The 22,388-nt window shown below is 38.3% G+C and overlaps 1 protein-coding gene across 3 annotated transcripts in view; it reads right to left on the reverse strand.

Annotated features, from left to right (window-relative positions):
* The window catches only part of papola (poly(A) polymerase alpha), a 41,321-nt gene that overhangs the window by 15,975 nt on the left and 2,958 nt on the right, over positions 1–22,388 (reverse strand). For 2 of the 3 annotated variants that reach the window (XM_051654749.1, XM_051654747.1), the window contains exons 2-15: positions 19,242–19,412; positions 19,037–19,103; positions 18,862–18,943; positions 18,667–18,776; positions 18,522–18,575; positions 13,709–13,820; positions 13,463–13,552; positions 12,072–12,210; positions 11,553–11,625; positions 3,626–3,746; positions 3,157–3,241; positions 1,099–1,152; positions 851–970; positions 604–713 (exon numbers count right to left, since the gene is read on the reverse strand). In XM_051654749.1, the coding sequence (XP_051510709.1) occupies positions 604–713; positions 851–970; positions 1,099–1,152; positions 3,157–3,241; positions 3,626–3,746; positions 11,553–11,625; positions 12,072–12,210; positions 13,463–13,552; positions 13,709–13,820; positions 18,522–18,575; positions 18,667–18,776; positions 18,862–18,943; positions 19,037–19,103; positions 19,242–19,412 (1,388 nt within the window). The remainder of the gene's footprint in view (positions 1–603; positions 714–850; positions 971–1,098; positions 1,153–3,156; positions 3,242–3,625; positions 3,747–11,552; positions 11,626–12,071; positions 12,211–13,462; positions 13,553–13,708; positions 13,821–18,521; positions 18,576–18,666; positions 18,777–18,861; positions 18,944–19,036; positions 19,104–19,241; positions 19,413–22,388) is intronic. The other variant, XM_051654748.1, reaches the window with a different exon arrangement.

Below are 22,388 nucleotides of genomic sequence, written 5' to 3' on the forward strand. Positions count from 1 at the left end.
TGGCAGTGGCTTCTTTCAGCAGGATAATGCACCCTACCACACTGCACACATTGTTCGGGAACTGTTTGTGGAACATGATGAAGAGTTAAAGGTGTTGCCCTGGCCTCCAAATTCACTAGATTTTAATCTGACTGAGTGGGATCTGCTGGACCAACAAGTCCGATCCGTGGTGGCTCCACCTCACAACATACAAGACTTGAAGGATCTGCTACGAATGTCTTGGTCCCAGATACCACAGGACACCTTCAGGGGTCTTGCAGAGTCCATGCCTCAGTGGGTTGGCTCTGTTTTGGTGGCACATGGAGGACCAACAGCATATTAGGCAGGTGGTCATAATGTTTTGGCTCATCAGTCTATAGTGCCACAGAGACAAAGCCGTTTCAGTTTTATAAAAAATAAACCTCTGAATGACTTGCTTGTAGTTGTCTCTGCATATTGATCTGGGATAGAAGTATTTTAAAATTGAAAAAGTTACAAATTTCAGCATTAAGGGTTTGGTGTTCGTACAAATTCTTACCTGTGAGCAATAGGCAGACACCACTAAATACAGAGAACTCTTTTTGTGTGTTCTCTTTAAGACCGCTGAGTCACAGGAGGTCTTACCTGTGTCCGTGAAGGACTGAATGTCAAACGTCAGGTCCACATTAAGATTCTCTGATCCCTCCATTTTTTTGAAGACAATACCTATCACCCACATTGTGCTGAACTCCTCCCTGTTCACAAATTAAGGACACAGAATAAAGTTTGAAATCCCTTTCTTCCTCAGGTCAGTTCTGAGTCTTGCTACAAGAAGTGTCAATAAAAAGGACAATCATTTGTGAAAGTCAAAAGTGTCTAGACTTCAACTCACTTGTCATTGCCCTCTTTTGGTCCTGGGAATGACTGCGGATTCACATGTGCGAGCGTAATAAACTCGTTCTTCTCCAGGTTTCCCACCAGGATTCGGATCTTTGACTCCACAAGGCCCACCCTATCAGGCAAACGGCATATTTAGTAGTAATCTAAAACATGTTCTAACTAATGCAGGGGGCACGAGCACAACATTGGTCCGATAAGCATGTGAGACAGTGCTGAAGATATACAATAAGCTGTACTCACCACTCTAAGTGCTGCTTCTCTGTCTGTGCACTTGCTAGCAACACTATATAATGCCTTGGGACATAAAAGACAGAACAATGCCATTACATCCTTTAATCTAGAGCTGTTCATTCAAACCCGGCAAAACCTACGGGGCAGTCCCACTCCGAAGTCACTGACACAGTACCGATACACCTCTCTCCAAAGCAAAATACATCTCCCGTTTCTAAAATCAATCACGACAGCAGGAATCACTCATAATCTCTCCAGGCTTGTCAGCTGGAACAGTTACTTTAGCATCATTTCACACACTTGAAATTAAATGTGTCATCATTTACTCACCCTCAAGTTGTTCCAAACCTATGACTTACTTTCTTCCATTGAACACAAATGACTGCCTCAGTCACAATTCCATTTCAAGGTATGGAGAAGAAAAAGAAAAAATATGAGTGTCAACACTTCAAAATGTGTACGTGTCACACAGATTTGAAACATGAGGTTGAGTAAATGATGACAGAATTCTCATTTTTGGATGAGCTCTCCCTTTAAGAAACCTTTAAATCTTCAACAGCTGATTCATAGCACTCCTTAGATTAGACAGGGAGGAAATAAAACTAGAGACAATCCTACGCTGATCAATTGTCAATCGTTTTGGCCAAATAAGACTTTTCAATTCAACTCAAAAGTACAGCAGGAAATAAATCACTAATAAATAAATTCACTCATTTATATAAAAGTCTGAAAAGCTAAATAATAATAAAAAAAAAGGTTGAACATGAAGTGGCGTCATGATCCAGAGGATTGTACAGTATGTCTTTTGTTCAACCAAAGTGACTTAATATGAGTTACTCGCCATTTGAACAGAAAGTGTAGAAAGACAAGTACAATAAGTACTGTTATAATTTTAGTGAACGTGTGGAATGGCTCTCCCCATCTCATTTGGCGGAACCCAAAGAAAGATGTTCAGCATTTTGTCTGCAACTTAAATGTAATAAAGCGGATGCTGTAACCAGTAAACATTTTATCCTTAGTGGGTAGTTTTTTGGCTTTCTTTACTGAGACTTACACAGATGACATTTTTCTCACTCTGATTAAGAGGCTTGTTTGGACAGAACAAAATAAGGCATTTTAATTATATTTAATCCATTCATTCCAACGCTGTATAATTGTTAATTGTCTAAAATACTAAAAATAATGGCAATTATGAATTGAGCACTGCAACAAAAAAAAATGTTGCTGCATCCTCTCATTTAGTGGGGTGGGAAGATTTTTTTTTATATGTTTCATAATAATAGCAGCAAAAACAAAACAAATAATTATAAATAAGTCATAAAATCAGTTTTCAAGCAAGCTGGATATTAAATTAAAATTACAGCCACAAAAGACATTAAATAAGACATATATTTAGGTTGCTTGGGAAAACATCAAAGCAATATATGTTCTTTCAAATCTCCACTATGTAAATACCAGAGTCTATATGTTTGTAGTCTAAATTCTACGTCGTGACGCAACAAATGTCTTCACATCAAACCAAATTTAAAATGAACAAAAACACAGGGACTAGATGCTAAACAGACGGAAACTGAAAATAATACACTATAAAAACACAGACTAACAAGAAATACATTGTACGAATTGTGAACTAAAACATTTTATTTTTGAATTGTGTACAAATTATTAAATATGGCACAAGAAAATCAGTAAAAACTTTTTAATAGATAGCATCTTAAACTAAAATACCTACCTTTTTTTTTTTTATTATAAATTTAACCATTTCAAAAATTTGTTATGTACATTTCAGGCATGCTCTATAAGTTGCTTAGCAGGACTAATACACATTTTAATTGACAAAAAGTGTCATAAAAGCCATTATTTTGTACTCAATAAGAATAAACTGTGGAAGATAGTTTGCATAATTCTGTTTTTATTTCAAATTGATGACACTGATTACATAAGAGTCTTATAATTCTTATGCATTGGCTATGAAAGTGTGTGGGTGCATTTTGGAGAAATAAATCTTTATTGAAATGATTAAATCTCACCATGAGTGTCCAACAGGATATGCAGCTTAATACATACTTGTATTTCTGAAAGAAGTTTGGTGCTTCAAATAGTTTGGACCAATCTGCTTTATTCTGCAATATTTCATCCGTGATGGCGAGACCTGCGACGAGTTAAACAATTTAACATGTGAGTCAAACAAAGACACATAATCCTGGGCGTAACGGCCTTGCACCGTGTCTTTTCCGCTTAAAGGAATAGTTCACCGAAAATGAAAGTTGTCATCATTTACTCACCGTCATGTTGTTCCAAACTCATGACTTTCTTAAGAGGAAATTTCAGTCTGTTCCTTACATGAAGCTATCGAATTAATTCAGAAGCCTTGGAATTTAGTGTAAGTCATGTTGACTACTGTTATGGTGCTTTTTTGTCCTTTGTTTTCCATGGAAGAAAGTTGTACGGGTTTGAAATGACATGAGGGTGAGTAAATTACAGAATTTTCATTTATGAGATTATGTTCCTGTGGATCTTCAGAAATTAGACTAACCGCGCTTGAACTCTTCCACCATGATGGCCCGAGTGGAAGCAGAGACATTGTAGGTGGAGTTTTGCTGAGGGTAGGCTGGTGTTATGATTGGCATGAGGTGGTACCGGTCACTGGGGGTCACCTGGAATAAAATGACAAATCACTCAGACAAAATTTTAGATATCACAGAAAGATCTCTGTGCTTATATTTTGAAGCAGCAAAAGACATGCTAGATTGTAGCTCTGTGCCTTGAGGAGTATGCACAAAAAGCGTGATTATGACTTACATCCGTTTATAATTATCATATTATAAAGAGTTCAGTAATAGAAAAAAAAAAAATTCATAATATGCAAAAATATCAATCTTAAAAATAAGTTAATAAACACCTTTAAATAAGACATCACCACTCATTGCAATATTTTCAAACTGAAGAGTGAAGGTTGAGGCAAACTAAATGCAACTCTGGGGGTATATTTACATATGGTCACCATGCGTTTTTGCTGATCAGATTGCTCTCCGATTGAATAATCACATTCCATTTACAATTGGCCGCATCAATGCATCTGACTGTGTGTTTGTGCGTGCTGTTTTTTTTCCCCCTTGGGGCTTGTCGTAGGTAAGATGGCTCATATGCCAGTCAGCTGCGCTCATTTTCAGCATTTAGTTTCAGTTTTGTCTGCGATCTGCATCAAATAAATGAAGAAAATAAATTTGGTCTCTCCTTCAACATGCAGAAGCTGTTATGTTTCGCATTTTCTCTATGCTGACGTAGCGATGTTTGGGCGGAGTAAACTTTACATATGTGGCACAAACAGCCAGGTGCATTTACACTTGACCGAGTTTCGAATGAAACACCTAGTCTGGTGCTGAGGGTTTACTTTCTACTCCTGCAGCTCCTCAGCAACCAGACAGTAAAATCAATCAGTCTGATGCTGAATGTTTGCCCTCTACTCCTGCTTCTCAATAGCCAGTCAGTGCTGCAGATTCAGTTTGCTTAAAAGAACTTGAGTTAGAACTAAAATTGCAGACCTTAAGATGCAGGAATTGAAAATAAAAGAAATTGAAAAAAAAAATCTGAATTTGAATTAAGGAAGTTAAACTTTGAAAAGGAGGTACAATTTGGTGAGTTAGAAGTGGAGGCCTTGAAAGATATCGTAATACAAGTGCTTCACTGCCTGGCACAGAACCCTCCACTGAATTTGATGTTAGCAAGCATATTTGTTTAGTTCCACCCTTTAAGCAGACTGAAGTAGACACATACTTCAGTGCATTCGAGTGAATTGCTGCCTCTTTGCATTGGCCTTCTGAAGTCTGGACATTATTGCTGCAGTGTAAACTTACAGGTAAGGCCCAGGAAGTATCAGGGGAAGGGACATATAATTTTATAAACTGATTCAGTGTGTGTATGCTCTGTTTGTGTTATCCTGTTTATTTGAATCAATAAAAATTTTAATAAAAAAAAAGGAATCACTTTTGTGGAGTTTGCTAGAGAGAAAACCATGCTCTTTGAAAAGTGGTGTACGCTACTAAGGTGACAAAATTCCAAGAGCTGAAAATCAGCCTGCCCAAACGTAATGTTGTGTACTTAAATGAGCAGAAAGTGGCAACTGTTTCACAAGCTGTAGTCACTGCAGATTAATTTGTCCTCACACACAGGAATGTGTTCTCTTCTTCTGCACGTGTTGGGGAAGTTAGGTTACCTCAGAAATTGGGAATGTCACCGGCTGCCTCAAAGCTTACTCTTGATATTTCTAGTGAGAAAATAAGATCAGGTGAAAAGCGAGAGTGCTTTTAATGCCACAAGACTGGCCATTTGATTGCAAACTGCCCAGCTCTGAAAAAAAGCCAAGTGTATGATTGATTTAAGATGACTGTGTCCTTAAGAACACTGAGTGTCCCACCAGTTCAAAGGTAAATGATGAAATGGAAAAATTTCCATCACTGTTTCCTGCCTGTGTGGTAACCCAAGCTCAGAGTTGTAAGATGAATGATGATGATGTACTAGACCTCTCAGACTTGTTCTTGATCAGGCCTCAAAAGTTGATACTAGTCAGTCCTTAGCTCTCAAGACGAGAGAAAGAAAATGTGGAATCATCACTCTAAAAGTTGGTTTTAGGGAAATAATTATCTCTCCCATTGTCCAAAGAGAAACTGGTTGCTCCACAAAGGTCAGATCCCTCTCTAGTGCCTTTGTTTGCTGCTGTGGACAGAGATGGATTCAATGATTGTACGCTACTATATCAATGACAATGTGTTGATGCGTCAGTGGACATCTCCAAGCTCCGAAATGGCAGAATCCAGTGAAGCTCATCAGATAGTTGTACCTCAGGTCTATAGAGAACATTTTCTGGTTTTGGCTCATGACCATAGTTTCTCTGGTCATATGGGGGTCGCTAAAACTAACAATTGAATTCTTAGACATTCTTCTGGCCGGGAATGAAGTCGGATGTTCGTAAACATTGTAAAACATGTCATGTGTGTCAAGTGATAGGTAAACCAAATCAAACAATTCCTCCTGCTCCTTTGCATCCCATATCAGTCATGGGTGAGCCATTTGAGAAAATAATAGTTGACTGTGTTGGTCCCTTGCCTAGAACATAAGCAGGCCACCAATATCTTCTCACTGTAGTGTGTGCTGCAACTAGGTATCCAGAAGCCATATCTCTGCGGAAAATGACAGCTAATGTGATTGTGAAAGCTTTGATTAAGTTATTTTCTGTGTTCGGCTTGCCACGTGTGATTCAGTCAGACCAGGGAACAAATTTCACTTCCAAATTATTTTCTCAAGTGTTGAAACAACTTGCCATCTGCCACCAACTCTCTAGTGCATACCATCCAAAGTCCCAAGGGGCTTTGGAAAGGTTTCATTAAACTCTGAAATCAATGCTGAGAACTTAATGCTTAGAGACTAGTAATGATTGGGATGAGGGTATACCACTTGTCATGTTTGCTGTATGGGAAACCATCCAAGAGTTTTTAGGGTTCAATCCAGCTGAACTGGTGTTTGTGGTACAGTGCGTGGTCCACTTAAAATGCTCAAGGAGAAATGGTTAGCTCAGAGTTCATCCTCTACTTCTAATTTGTTGGACTATCAGTCTAAGTTCCGTGAATGCCATCATGCATGTGCTGAGGCAAAAACTTCATTGCAATCAGTTGTCTAAAATTAAGGCTCGCTATGACCAGAAATGTGTGCAACGTATTTTCAAACCTGGGGACAAAGTTCTGGTGTTGTTACCTGTCCCTGGTTCTGCTTTGCAGGCTCGTTTTTCTGGCCCTTATATTGTGGACAGATTACCTAATTTGTACCCCAGATCGCAAGCGTAAGAAGCATTTGTATCATGTGAACATGATAAAGCCCTATTTTGTTCATGGAGAGAGTGCCTCAGAGTCTGCTGAAGCTATAAAAGAGGCCTTAGCAATATCAGTCTCTTCTCACTGTCCACCTAAGGCCTCTCCTCCTCATTCCCATTCTTGTGGATGATGGCTTAGAATGCTGTCATGACTTTCTGAATCACATAAACAAGATGTAGTTGAGATGACTGATGGCCATACTGCATTATTTTCAGATGTTCCATCACAAAACACTGTCTTAGCTCATGACATTATTATCAGAGATTGACCTCCCATTAAACAACATCCCTTCAGAATTAATCCAACTAAACAGGCATTAATGCAGATAGTAGTATACTATCTGTTGCAAAATCACTTGGCAGTGCCTAGTAGTAGTCCACGGAGTTCCCCTTGTCTTCTTGTCCCAAAATCAGATGGTACCTCTAGACTATGCACAGACTGCAGAAAGGTCAATGCAGTTACACTTCCAGACTGTTTTCTTCTTCCTTGAATGGAGGACTGTGTTGACAAAGTGGGCTAGGCTAAGTATGTTACTAAGCTCTTAAAGGGTTATTGGCAAGTTCCTTTAAGTCCACAGGCATCTGAGATCTCTGCATTTGTCACTCCAGACAACTTTCTGGAATAAACAGTCATGGCTTTTGTCATGAAAAATGCCACAGCTACTTTCCAGCGACTAGTAAATCAGGTGTTGTTAGGAGTTGTCAATTGCAAAGCTTATCTAAATGACATGGTAATAAACTCCACTGTGGTCTGAGCACATAAATACCCTCGAGGAGGTGTTTGAACATCTTGAAAAGGCAATCCTAACCTTAAATCTTGCCAAGTGTGATTCTGGTAAGGCTACTATAGCCTGCCTAGCCAAGCAAGTGGGACAGGGACAGGTTTGTCCTATTGATGCTAAAAAAAAATGCTATTTCTGAATTTCCAAAACCTAAAACTAGCCGTGAACTCCGAAGATTTTTGGGGGCCTGGGTAGCTCAGTGGTAAAGACGCTGGCTACCACCCCTGGAGTTCACTAGTTCGAATCCCAGGGCGTGCTGAGTGACTCCAGCCAGGTCTCCTAAGCAACCAAATTGGCCCGGTTGCTAGGGAGGGTAGAGTCACATGGGGTAACCTCCTCATCATCGCTATAATATGGTTTGTTCTCGGTGGGGCGCGTGGTGAATTGAGCGTGGTTGCCGCGGTGGATGGCATGAAGCCTTTACACGCGCTATGTCTCCGTGGCAACGCGCTCAACAAGCCACGTGATAAGACGCGTGGGTTGACGATCTCAGACGCGGAGGCAACTGGGATTCGTCCTCCGCCACCCGCACTGAGGTGAATCACTACGTGACCACGAGGACTTAAAAGCACATTGGGAATTGGGCATTCCAAATTGGGAGAAAAAGGAAAAAAAAAAATAAATATATAAAAAAAGGAATGGCAGGGTACTACAGAGGGTTTTGTAGGAATTTTTCAATTGCGTTTTTGTGGCTGGATGGTTGTCAGTAATCATTTAACAGTGTGAAAGCTTTAAGTTGCTCTCCTGTGTTTAGTTTACCCTTTAAACTAGAGGTTGATGTAAGTGGTGTTGGTGCAGGGGCAGTGCTTATGAAAGATGTGTCCGACATAGAGCATCCAGTGTGTTATTTTTCTAAAAAGTTCAATAAACATCAACTGAACTATTCCACAATTAAGAAGGAAAGCTTGGCCTTACTGTTAGCATTACAACATTTCGATGTTTACCTTGGATCATCATTAGAGCCTGTGGTGGCCTACACAGATCATAACCCCTTAGTGTTTCATCACAGGAAATTTGCAATGATTTTGTGATTGATTTTGACTTATTTGTACAGAATTTTTTCCATTTAAAAATCTGTGGATTTCTCTTTCCTCTTGTAACAAACATGATGTTTGTTTTTTAAGGGTGAGGGTGTTACACTCTTTGAGTTCTGCCTTAGGTTGTGTATGTCTTTCCTCTGAACCCTGGGTTCTGATTGAGCTGCAAGTGGATCTGCCACTCCCTCTGAAGATCTGTTGCTGTCATTCGCTAATTGCAACAAGGAGGTGGAGCTAGATCAATTTTAAAAAGTTTAAAAGAGATTGTTTCCCTCTCTCTCTCTCTCTCTTCAGACCTGCCAAGAAATCAGAACCCTTGTTGTGAAACATCCTGTTATGTTTGTAGTACACTTTGACAAAGAAAACGTTGAGTTCAAGTTACTAAAAGGTAATGGTAAGTTTACCCAACGGTGCCTTACTGCTGTAATTTTATGAGTGCCAAAGCCGCTGTGTTTTTCTTTTCCTTTGGGTGAGTGTAAAATAGGTTAGGCAGAGAGTCCCAGAACACTTTGTTTTGGCTCTGCCTCTTTTTCTTTTCGGTCTTTTTGGAAGACAGGTCTGCTCATAGCATAGACCATAAATTTTGTTTTGTGTTGGGCTGGCATTCATTGTTCTTTCTCTATAAGTAAGCAATGAGGATGCATATTTGATGTGCATGTTTGTTAACTATCTTATTTTTAAATAAACATACTCTTGCTGTTAAATGCATTGTTAAACTCATCTCATTCCTTTTATGTTGCGGTCTAAAAAAACACTAGGCCTTTGGTTTGGGCCATTACAGAGACTGGATTGGATTTACATCCATTTCAAATCCATCTTGGGGGGTATTTACACCCTGTCTTTTTGACCCCGTTTACATCTGCATTAAGATGAGTCTCGGGTGATGCGGTCACATATGGTCTGGTGAGACACATTACTGTTTACACCTGGTCACTTAAATGCGTCTCCTGTGACCACTTGTGTTCAGATTTTAAGGGGAGGGTGTCTGATTTCATGATGACACGGTCACTGTGTAATAAACAGCAAAAAGTCAGAAAAAAAACCAGCACGCTGTTCCTCCCAGATGCAGTTGTAATTTAATCGAAGCACAACCGCAACATTTCAAGCAGAGTTATCCCTTATTTTAGTGGAGTACCTGAGTTTTTTTATGCACGCTTATCATCTGTGTCTCTGCATGTTGATCTCAGACACACTGAAATTCTCGTACTTACAGTATGTGTGTATCTGTTTTTTTTAATTTTCCAATCGGATTGTTCATTCCTTTTAAAGCTGCTTATTTTAGAGCAGCAGTTGATTGACAGGTGAGGGGTGGTGCTTCACTGCTGTCTGGGACGCATTCAGGATGGGTTTGCATTTACACCTCAAATGTGATGTGGTCACATGCGTTTTTGACAACCTTCATAAGTGTTTTTTTTGTGATCCGTTAACAAACTGTATTAGATCCCATTTAGACCTGTATTTAGCGCTGACTACATACCTTGAAAGGGATAGTTCACCCAAAAATGAAAATTATTTCATGATTTAAAAATGATTTTAGAAGAATATCTCAGCTCTGTAGGTCCATACAATGCAAGTGAATGGGTGCCAAAATTTTGAAGCTCCAAAATACACAAAAAGGGAGCACAAAAGTAATTCATATGACTCAAGTGCTTAAATCCATGTGTTTAGACACGATATGATAGCTGTGGGTGAGAAACAGATCAATATTTAAATAATTTTTGGTTGTAAATTCTCCTCCCTGCCCAGTAGGTGGCGATATGCATGAAGACTGTGGATCACCAAAAACAGAAGTGAAAATGAAGGAAAAAGGACTTAAATATTGATCAGTTTCTCACCCACACCTCTCATCATATCGCTTCAGAAGATATGGATTTAACAGCAGTCATCTGGAGTTCTTTTATGATGCCCGTATGTGGATTTTGGAGCTTCAAAGTTTTAACATTCACATTCACTTGCATTGTAAGGAACTACAGAGCTGAGATACTGTTCTAAAAATCTTTGAGATCCGCAGGAGAAAGTAAGTCATACACATCTGGGATGGCATGAAGGTGAGTAAATGATCAGAGAATTTTCATTTTGGGGTGAACTAACCCTTTAATACCAGGTGTTAATGGGGTCTTCATGATAGCACTTCAAGATAGGTCTTCGGACAGCTATCAGATTAGCAAAAACGTATGAAGTGACCAAGTGTAAAAGCCCTTGTGATTTAAGGCAGTCAATATAAAATTCATCAACATTGTGAATTTTTGTTTGGCCATTAAGTTTCATAAAGACTTAAGTTTGGATGTATAAATCAGTTCTGCAAATCAGTTCTTTTGAACTGTCCATGTCAAAGAACACTAACTTTTGCATCATCTTTCAAAAACGTATTGACTTTACAGGAGTTCCTGGATTCCATTTTACATGTATTAAAAAATATATGTTAGGTTTATATTGTCGCTGATGACTATTATATATATACTGTTTTTAAAAATTGGTGCATATAACTGAAAATGATTAAATATCCCATTTATAAATATCTTTTATCAACATGCCTTGATTTATTTTCTTTTTTTACTGTATTTAAATTTTTGCATTAAACATTTCAAATCTACCTTTTTGTTTTGAGTGATGATTCTTCTGATTAAAAAAAGTACATAAACAGATCAATATATCAATCAATATATCAATCAAACATCCTCAAAATGGTTAAACTTATTGGGACTTTCTTAGCTGTATGACCCCTGCCCTACAGTGCACGATTTACAACAACAAAAGAGAAAAAAACAAAGTCAGTACCCTAGGATCCCAGACTGGGAGGTTGAGATTGCAGTCTTCAGGCTGCTTCAGAAGGACTGGGTTTGGCCATTCCCTGTAAACACAACATAGGAACAAAGAAACATGAATGAATTTCAGTTGAACAACTCTTTAAAGCTGAAGTGTCTAACTTCTGCACCACTGAACGGAATGCAAAATTAACTTTCTGAATAAGCCATCCGTCTGCTGTTGATCAAACAAACAACTTATGTCATTGGTTGAGCAAATAATGTTGTGTCGGGCTGGACGGGCAGCTAAAAAAAAACAAGATGTTTTTTATTGCACTACAGAGACAGTGTTTACAGTTTTCGAGACAATTTACCTACAAATGGCTTACTTTTAGTGTCCTCTGCCTATTAAGCTAGAATACGAGAAAGTGTTGTACCACAGAAAAAGTTACACACTTCAGCTTTAAATACACTAAAAGACCAAAGCTCGAATATGACTTTCCATTACATGTTCTCTCATTGATAAACAACAACGTCAGTCTGAGGAACTCACCACTTTGAGAAAACCAAGAAGAACTTATGGACCAAGGTGGAGGCCACAGCGTTGGGGTAGAGTTGGCAAGTTCTTGCCACCAGCATGGCCCAAGACACGCCCCCCAAAAATCCCAGGATGTTCGAGTAGATATTATGACCTGTAAGAGTTTCAAATAATGCCAGGTGTCTAAATGCAAAAATATAAACACAGGTGGACTTTGAAAAACCAAATCTAGGTCTTAGGGCTGGGCAGTATGATGCAAAAAAGTGTCAACCAGTAGAGATTTTGCACTACTGCTTATACCACAGGTATATATGCACACGACAGCTACAGTATAATGTGAAAATACAAATTGTGACGTGTCCCAAACAAGTAACAACGAGGAAGAACATGTCATTAAGGGGGTGTAATGTGAAGAGGAGCTTGCGTTGTTAATGGTTGCCAAGCAATGTTGCAGATTACTAATTAATATAATATTAACTTAAGTTTAATAATATAGGGATAAATATAGTGTTCAACAGATATGCGGTCAAAGGGGTGTATATATTGTCTATTTTACAACGGCTTCAAACTTAACTCATCCAATCAGGATTTAGTGTCAGAACTGTTAGTTTACCTGTTTAAAGTCTTATGTTTTTCACTGAAGTGTTACATAATATGAAGCAGTTTTTGCACTGATGCCAGAGTTACTTATTTATTATTAATCTTAATCTTTGAATCCAACGAGTTCCAAATAAAAGGGCCAATAATGAAATGAGAAGTACTGTTAATTTGCAATGTGTTAAATTAACTGGATTATCAAAAAAATAGACATTAACACATAATTATTAAAATCACAAACGGAAATGTTTAAAAAATAACTATACACAAAGTGTACACACTGTATGTATATATAAGATTAGGTCATACCGCCCACCCCTAGTAGATCTGTCATATCTATTTACATTAAGAAATGTACACATCTCATAGGAATGGACCTTAGACCATATTTTATTTCACAAGAATGAAAACGAGGCTGTTCATATGTTTGCATTTAAGATCACATCAAACCTTCACAACAGTACGCACAGTAGAACATGAACTGACTGATTGAATGAAGAGTTTTTAAACAACATGTACCCTGACTGTGGACCACTGAGGCATTTCTAAAGCCCAGGTTGCTGATCAAGAATCATTCTTCTCTTTTTAACAAAGCGCAAGCATAAGCAAGTGTGCACTGGTGGCTAGGCAGCAAATGCAAGCCAAACAATTCTGCCAATACACAATGCTGCTCTTCACCACACTAACGCTCCACAAACAGCAGGTCATTTAAGGTCATTGTGGGGCTTGTTTTCACACTGCCAGACCAGCTGAGGCATGTTGCCACAAAAAGAACACAATAAAACACTGACAGACAGGCGTCTACTCACGTTTGGCCCACAGTTTGATTGCTCTGAGAGTCAATCTGAAATTCTCTATGTTGGGCACCAGGTGAAGAATCTCATCAGTCACTCTGCAACCTAATCGATACATATGCATGTGTCATTACATGAAAAACAGTAAAGCAATTTTTAATAGTTCAATAGTTAAGTGCATGCATATACATTAAGATTACCATGGAAAGACTAATTCCCATGCAAACAAGAGCAAATGAACACAGCAATTAATTATATCACCGTTCAAACTTCGGATACAGCGAATGTCAAGGTTCCTCAGTAATCCATCATCTCGCAAATCCAGGTTCTCTGGTATGGTTTGTAGCGCCAGACGGGCAAACAGTATGTCAATCTGTCACGTATCACAAATATTAAATATGATCAGGTACTTCATTCCTGAATCCAAATATTTTGCACTTCTTAAGTACCTCATGTTACTTTAATATTTAACACGCATTAAAAAAATTTCAAGGAATAGTTCACCAAAAAATTAATATTGTAATCATATACTCACCATTATGTTATTTCAAACCCATATTACTTAATTTGAATTATCACAGAATACATTTTGAAGACTGTTCACACTGCTCTTTTCAATTCAATAAAAGCATATGGTGACCACATGGACTGTCAAGCTACAAAACTGATTTTGAGAAACAGACTGAAATTTAAGTCGTTATTCACTGAAAAGCCTCCCCTCCACACTTGTACATGAGCAGTACATTCAATTATGCCACATCAAGACGTATTTGTGCCAGGTTTGACATAAATGATGCCAAAAGGCATTGGTTCTCATGTGTCTCATTAAAATTCTCTCACAAAAAAATATTTTATGGCTTGAGAACACTGAATATGGTACCTGAGTTGAATAGACTACTTTTAAGACGTTTTTTTGTCCTACTGGGTCAAAATATGGTTCATGTAAAAGAGTAGGGTGAATATTCCTCAAAACCTCTCTTTTTGTGTACCATGGAAGAAATACAATCATAAGGGTTCAAAATGACATGAGGGTAAATAACGAGAGAATCTTCACTTTTGGATGAACTATTGCTAAACTGACATTGTCAATAGCCGCTTTTGCATCATCGGGTTGACCGGTTATCGTTGCGGAACTGTGTCAGTTGCCACAGTTACGGTTTCATTTTCCACTGTGGTGCTGTGAAATCAAGATTAGACTGTAATTAAATTCATCAGTTGTAACTAAGTTTATGTAAGAGCTGCCAACAGCCTGATACTGTAGGTAAACATTAGTGCAAGTGCGCTATGGAGGATGATCGCATTCCAGTTTTCAGCACTACTAATGACTTTTATTGACAGAAATATTACATGAGTAATATTTTTAATTATTTAATGCACTAGCTCACGTAATCTACCTCGCTGACACAAAAGGCATGTAAAAAAATAATGTACTACACTAGAAAATCATCATATTATCATGAAGATTCATTGACGTACACTGGTTTTATTAACTTTTCCCCAATATTAGCAAACTTAGCCAGCTACTTATGAAAACTGAGTTACCTTGGCAACTGACATGTGACCAATCTCGAGTCGCTACTTCACTACAGGAGTTCCACCAGCACAGTTAGCTGTGTCAAGAAATCCGGGCCAGGAACGGTTGGTTATCGTACTGTACCAAACCATGCTCAAGAGGAAATGTCACTGGAATTGTTCCTTGCTGTGCTCAAAACTGTTCGGCCCAAAGGTGGAAAAGTATTTCATGTCATCAGGGTTCCCACTCTTTTCAAGGCACAATTTTCCAGGACACTTTATGTAATATTTAAGCAAAAAAACGTGCGTCCATTTAAATTGAGCTTTTATTTTGGTGTTACTGTATGTTTTTGACTGTAGTTTCTCACCTCCAGATAAGCAGTTCGCTACATGGCCCAGTGTGATTATTAATTCCCGTAAACCTGTGATTTAATTAAATAAATACCTCTCTGGAAAAAATTAAGAGACCACTGCAAAATTATCAGTTTCTCTGGATTTACTATTTATAGGTATGTGTTTGAGTAAAATTATCATTTTTTTTTATTCTATGTACTGACAACATTTCTCCCAAATTCCAAATAAAAATAGTCATTTAGTTGCAGAAAATGACAGCTGGTGCAAAAAAGATGCAGTGTTTTCAGACCTCAAATAATGCAAAGAAAACAAGTTCATATTCATTTTTAAACAACACAATACTAATATTTTAACTTAGGAAGAGTTCAGAAATCAATATTTGGTGGAATAACCCTGATTTTCAATCACAGCTTTCATGCGTCTTGGCATGCTCTCTACCAGTCTTTCACATTGCTGTTGGGTGACTTTATGCCACTCCTGGCGCAAAAATTCAAGCAGCTCGGCTTTGTTTGATGGCTTGTGACCATCCATATTCCTCTTGATCACATTCCAGAGGTTTTCAGTGGGGTTCAGGTCTGGAGATTGGGCTGGCCATGACAGGGTCTTGATCTGGTGGTCCTCCATCCACACCTTGATTGACCTGGCTGTGTGGCATGGAGCATTGCCCTGCTGGACAAAACCAATCCTCAGAGTTGGGGAACATTGTCAGAGCAGAAGGAAGCAAGTTTTCTTCCAGTATAACTTTGTACATGGGTTGATTCATGCGTCCTTCACATGACGAATCTGCTTGATTTCAGCCTTGCTGAAGCACCCCCAGATCATCACCGATCCTCCACCAAATTTCACAGTGGGTGCATGACACTGTAGCATGAAGGCCTCTCCAGGTTTCCATCTAACCATTAGAAGACCAGGTGGAGGATCGGTGATGATCTGGGGGTGCTTCAGCAAGTCTGGAATCAGGCACATTTCCTGGAAGAAAACTTGCTTCCTTCTGCTCTAACAATGTTCCCCAACTCTGATGACTGGTTTTTCCGGCAGGACAATGCTCCATGCCACACAGCCAGGTCAATCAAATGTGGATGGAGGACCACCAGATCAAGACCCTGTCATGGCCAGCCCAATCTCCAGACCTGAACCCCATTGAAAACCTCTGGGATGTGATCAAGAAGAAGATGGATCAAACAAGCCATCAAACAAAGCCGAGCTGTTTGAATTTTTGTGCCAGGAGTGGCATAAAGTCACCCAACAGCAATGTGAATGACTGGTAGAGAGCATGCCAAGATGCATGAAAGCTGTGATTGTAAATCAGGGTTATTCCACCAAATATTGATTTCTGAACTCTTCCTAAGTTAAAACATTAGTATTTTGTTGTTTAAAAATGAATATGAACTTGTTTTCTTTGTATTGTTCGAGGTCTGAAAACACTGCATCTTTTTTGTAATTTTGACCAGTTGTCATTTTCTGCAAATAGATGCTCTAAATGACAATATTTTTATTTGGAATTTCGGAGAAATGTTGTCAGTACTTTATAGAATAAAACAAAAATGTAAATTTTACTCAAACACACCTATAAATAGTAAATCCAGAGAAACTGTTAATTTTGGAGTGGTCTCTTAATTTTTTCCAGAGCTGTACATAGTCTGTATGTGCTGCACACTTCAGAGTGCTCTACTCTATGTCATCTCACAAACACACACAAAAGAACACGTGATGATCACGAATGGTGTGTATGAGCAGCCGGCTTCACACATTCAATTTAAAGTACGTATCACTTGCAGATTATATATGTATTCAATTAAATCACATTTGCAGTTTAATAATCACACTAGGACATATCACAATTTTAATTTGATTAATTGTGTATTCAAACATTTATTTTTGTCCAAATATGCTTTGTCCATATTCCATGACAATCTGCATTTTATAGCTAATGTAATTTTAAAGAGTTGATTCGGTCCATGTTTTCCACATACTACATGTGGAAACTGCAGTATAAGCAGGTAAATCCTTGTTAGCAACAGTCAAACAGATCTATTATATCAAAATATTTTCCAGGACAAAATAAATATTTTCCAGGACATCAAGATATTTTTCTAATTTTTCATGACTTTTCAATGACTGGAAAACTACATTGCAAAATTTCAGGTTTTCCAGGATGCGTGGGAACCCCGTGACATATATGAGTGTTTCTTCAACTTCAGGTACTTTTAGCACTGCAAAGTTCCAGAAAGTAAATTCTCATTTAAACATTTTTCATTCTCTACATTTTTTTTATTTTTTATTATTATTATTATTTGTCTATTAACAATGTGTCTTTTTTCTATTAACAATGTCCAACAGTGAATGTGCATGCACCACAGGAAATTTAGGTCGTATTTTTCTAAAAGTCATGAAAATTCCCACCACAGTATCATTTCCAGCACATCTAAAATTTTGTATAGTGTTCAACAGAATTCTGTGATGGAAATGACATTAACGTTTTGGCAGAGTCCTTTGTCTTGCTAAGGCTAATTTCATAGCTAACATTTTATGTATCCTAAATACACACAAATAATATTTTTACACTTTTACACAAAAGTACAGCTTGATTGGAAATTATGCTCAATAAAAATACTCTGCTCACAGGTTATTTTTCAATTGATTTTTCTTAGTTTTCTTTAAACATCACTTGTCTAATATTTAATCAAGCATGCTCTACACTGGCACTTTAATCAACTTATTTAGCAAGTAAACAAATGTACAAAAATACAGATTAGATTAAAAACTGTTTGCCGTGGTGGAAATGCCACCACAACAGTGTCATAATTTGTGGAAAATTACCGGTAATAGAAATCACTCACACAATTAATATTGAAATAGTTTTTTTAATATAAAAATTTGTTTATTTCAGTCTGTTTAGATGATCATAGTTTTAAACATGTAATCATTAGTATTTTTATAATGGATTTTTATAGTTTAATATTGAAAGTCTGGGTTTGGGACAAGGCTAAAACAACAAAACATACACACAAAGGTATTTGAAAAGTACCAAAAATAAATTATAAAGGCCTGGTAAAAAGTTTCCAAGTCAGTTTTAATGTGGCCTTCCTGTAACAAATAGAAAAGAGCTGAAATCTGTTTGTTTAATAAAAAGCAACCCCTGGTACAAGAAATTGCCCGAAGATGAAGAAACTATATATCCAGTACAGAGTAGGGTTTGTAAAAATACCTCAATGCCATCAAAGGACAGCTTAATCACTGGAACAAATGCTTCCTCCACTGCCTAGAAGGCAAGAGTAAAAATCAATTGGAAAGCCGCATAGAATGTGTGTGAACGGTGTATATGTACACGGCATTTACAGGAGTCACCATACCCGCAGGTCTTTTACTTCCTCCTGCTCCTTCAACCTCTCATAAAAGGAGGAAAAGAAGTCTGTTCTCTCCACATGACGGGGGGCCACGCAGAGAGCATCAATATCAGCACCTACACAGAGATGTCTTTAGGTTAGCGGAAGAGATATTACAGATGCACAGTTAAGGCTATGTATCACCAGTCTATGAAAACTTACCCTTGGTATGAACTCCAAGCCTGTAGGATCCAAACGTGAAGATTTTTCCACCAACACTATCAATCACTGAAGCTGGAATATTCTGTAAATACAGTCAAGAGTCAGTATCTATGAGTGGTTAATGATATGCATATAATGCATTTTATGCATTGTAAATGAAGGGACATAAAAATACCTTAGCTTCACTGACTTCACGGATCCACACCTTAACCAATGTATTTAACTTTCCAAGCACAAGGATTCTGTGGGCAAAATAAACAACTTTAGACAACATACTTTCATAGCAAATTAATCAAGCCTATCACTAACGGTCTCGGATGCAATCGGACAAACCGATGTGACCCATACGCATGTAATTCAGCGAAGTGGGACTCATTTACCTCCGCTGCAGCTCCAGCTCCTCCTCAAAAACTCCAAAGGGTCGGAGCGTTTCCGTCAGCTTGCGCGTGTGCACCAGATCGGCCTCTTTCGGTGGCGCCAGGCTGATGGGAGATGTGATCCCATAGTGCTTTGGGGTCTGCTGAGCTGTTTGAACCTGATTGGTGATTGGACTGTGGAGAGAAAAAATCATCACACAATCAGACCCAACTGAAACTTGTTTGGCTTTTTGTGACATCAGTAAGCATTTCAAACATCACCAGTGACTTAACCAGCTGATTCACTGAAAACATTAATGCGAAGAGAACAAAAGCCAACAGATAAAAATCAACACTGTCTCAAGTAGGGCTGCACAATGAAAAAATTGTAATAATTGATTTTTCTTCCCGTGATATTGTAATTACTATTAATTTAGATTAATACAATGTACATTAAAATGCTTACTTTTGGTGATTAACTGCATACTCTATTATGTCACCAACACATCCAAAACAGTTTCTGAATTAGGCCTACTTTATTGCTGTTTTTCAGTTAATGAAGACTAAAAATTCAACTTCAAATTGGCCTTCTTATAAGCATAAAAAACAAAACAGTTATTCAAATGTTTTCTCCCAATTTGAAATGCCCAATTCCCAATGCGCTCTAAGTCTACCCTCCCTAGCAACTGGGCCAATTTGGTTGCTTAGGAGACCTGGCTGGAGTCACTCAGCACGGCCTGGGATTCAAACTAGCGAACTCCAGGGATGATAGCCAGCGTCTTTACCACTGAGCTACCCAGGCCCCCCAGTTAGTCAAATTTTGAATAAATATACAGTACACAGAAGCATGCAAGGGACTTAATATCCTCAACCACTGCAAAATCTAAATCAAATCGAAAATTCTGACAGAACATGAGTAGACCTACATGAGCTGCTCTGATTGACACTTTTTACAATCAGTTAATTGTGGCAGCTGTAATTGTAATCTCGATTATTTATTTGATTAATTGTGCAGCCCTAGTCTCAAGGATAAAATGTCAGACTCTAAACAGGGTAAAAGAAAATTATATTGTGACTTTTCGAAAGACATATAATAGATATTGCGGTTGGGATTTTGGCAGACGTTTTTCTTTATTTATACATTTTACATTAAAAAATGTCAGTGTTCAAAAACATTTCAGGACGGACAAAAGTTGTCTTTGCATAATGACATATGCTAGAATTGATAGATGATAGCATCAGTTATGTCTTTGTGCCTTTGTTTTTATTTATTCACCTCTCACGTGTACCACTTCGAAACCGCCGGAATTATCATTATAACAATTTTCCAAGTATTGTTCATATCGTTGTCAAACTCGTAAACACTCATTGGAAATCAAAACATTCTCCTACTTGACTGTTGTAACATCTTTATAAACAACCAGAATGATAGCGACCTTAGATATTATAGACATACAGTGGTGTGAAAAAGTGTTTGCCCCCTTCCTGATTTCTTATTTTTTTGCATGTTTGTCACACTTAAATGTTTCAGATCATCAAACAAGTTTAAATATTAGTCAAAGATAACACAAGTAAACACAAAATGCAGTTTTTAAATGAAGGTTGTTATTATTAAGGGAAAACAAAATCCAAACCTACATGGCCCTGTGTGAAAAAGTGATTGCCCCCTAAACCTAATAACTGGTTGGACCACCCTTAGCAGCAACAACTGCAATCAAGCGTTTGCGATAACTTGCAATGAGTCTTTTACAGCGCTGTGGAGGAATTTTGGCCCACTCATCTTTGCAGAATTGTTGTAATTCAGCCATATTGGAGGGTTTTCGAGCATGAACTGCCTTTTTAAGGTCATGCCACAGCATCTCAATAGGATTCAGGTCAGGACTTTGACTAGGCCACTCCAAAGTCTTCATTTTGTTTTTCTTCAGCCATTCAGAGGTGGACTTGCTGGTGTGTTTTGGATCATTGTCCTGCTGCAGAACCCAAGTTCGCTTCAGCTTGAGGTCACGAACAGATGGCCGGACATTCTCCTTCAGGATTTTTTGGTAGACAGCAGAATTCATGGTTCCATTTATCACAGCAAGTCTTCCAGGTCCTGAAGCAGCCCCACACCATCACACTACCACCACCATATTTTTCTGTTGGTATGATGTTCTTTTTCTGAAATGCGGTGTTACTTTTACACCAGATGTAATGGGACACACACCTTCCAAAAAGTTCAACTTTTGTCTCGTCAGTCCACAGAGTATTTTCCCAAAAGTCTTGGGGATCATTAAGATGTTTTCTTGCAAAAATGAGACGAGCCTTAATGTTCTTTTTGCTCAGCAGTGGTTTTCGTCTTGGAACTCTGCCATGCAGGCCATTTTTGCCCAGTCTCTTTCTTATGGTGGTGTCATGAACACTGACCTTAACTGAGGCAAGTGAGGCCTGCAGTTCTTTGGATGTTGTTGTGGGGTCTTTTGTGACCTCTTGGATGAGTCGTCGCTGCGCTCTTGGGGTAATTTTGGTCGGCCGGCCACTCCTGGGAAGGTTCACCACTGTTCCATGTTTTCGCCATTTGTGGATAATGGCTCTCACTGTGGTTCTCTGGAGTCCCAAAGCTTTAGAAATGGCTTTATAACCTTTTCCAGACTGATAGATCTCAATTACTTTCTCATTTGTTCCTGAATTTCTTTGGATCTCGGCATGATGTCTAGCTTTTGAAGATCTTTTGGTCCACTTCACTTTGTCAGGCAGGTCCTATTTAAGTGATTTCTTGATTGAGAACAGGTGTGGCAGTAATCAGGCCCGGGTGTGGCTAGAGAAATTGAACTCAGGTGTGATAAACCACAGTTACGTTTTAACAGGTGGGGCAAACACTTTTTCACACAGGGCCATGTAGGTTTGGATTTTGTTTTCCCTTAATAATAACAACCTTCATTTAAAAACTGCATTTTGTGTTTACTTGTGTTATCTCTGACTAATATTTAAACTTGTTTGATGATCTGAAACATTTAAGTGTGACAAACATGCAAAAAAATAAGAAATCAGGAAGGGGGCAAACACTTTTTCACACCACTGTAGTGATTAGAGCCTGACCGATATGGGATTTTTGAGACCGATACGATACCGATTTTAGAGAGGGAAAATTCACCGATTACCGATATGGTGAGCGATATAGCTCATTTTTGAGCT

This window comes from Myxocyprinus asiaticus, chromosome 25 (assembly GCF_019703515.2).
Source record: "Myxocyprinus asiaticus isolate MX2 ecotype Aquarium Trade chromosome 25, UBuf_Myxa_2, whole genome shotgun sequence".
NCBI lineage: Eukaryota > Metazoa > Chordata > Actinopteri > Cypriniformes > Catostomidae > Myxocyprinus > Myxocyprinus asiaticus.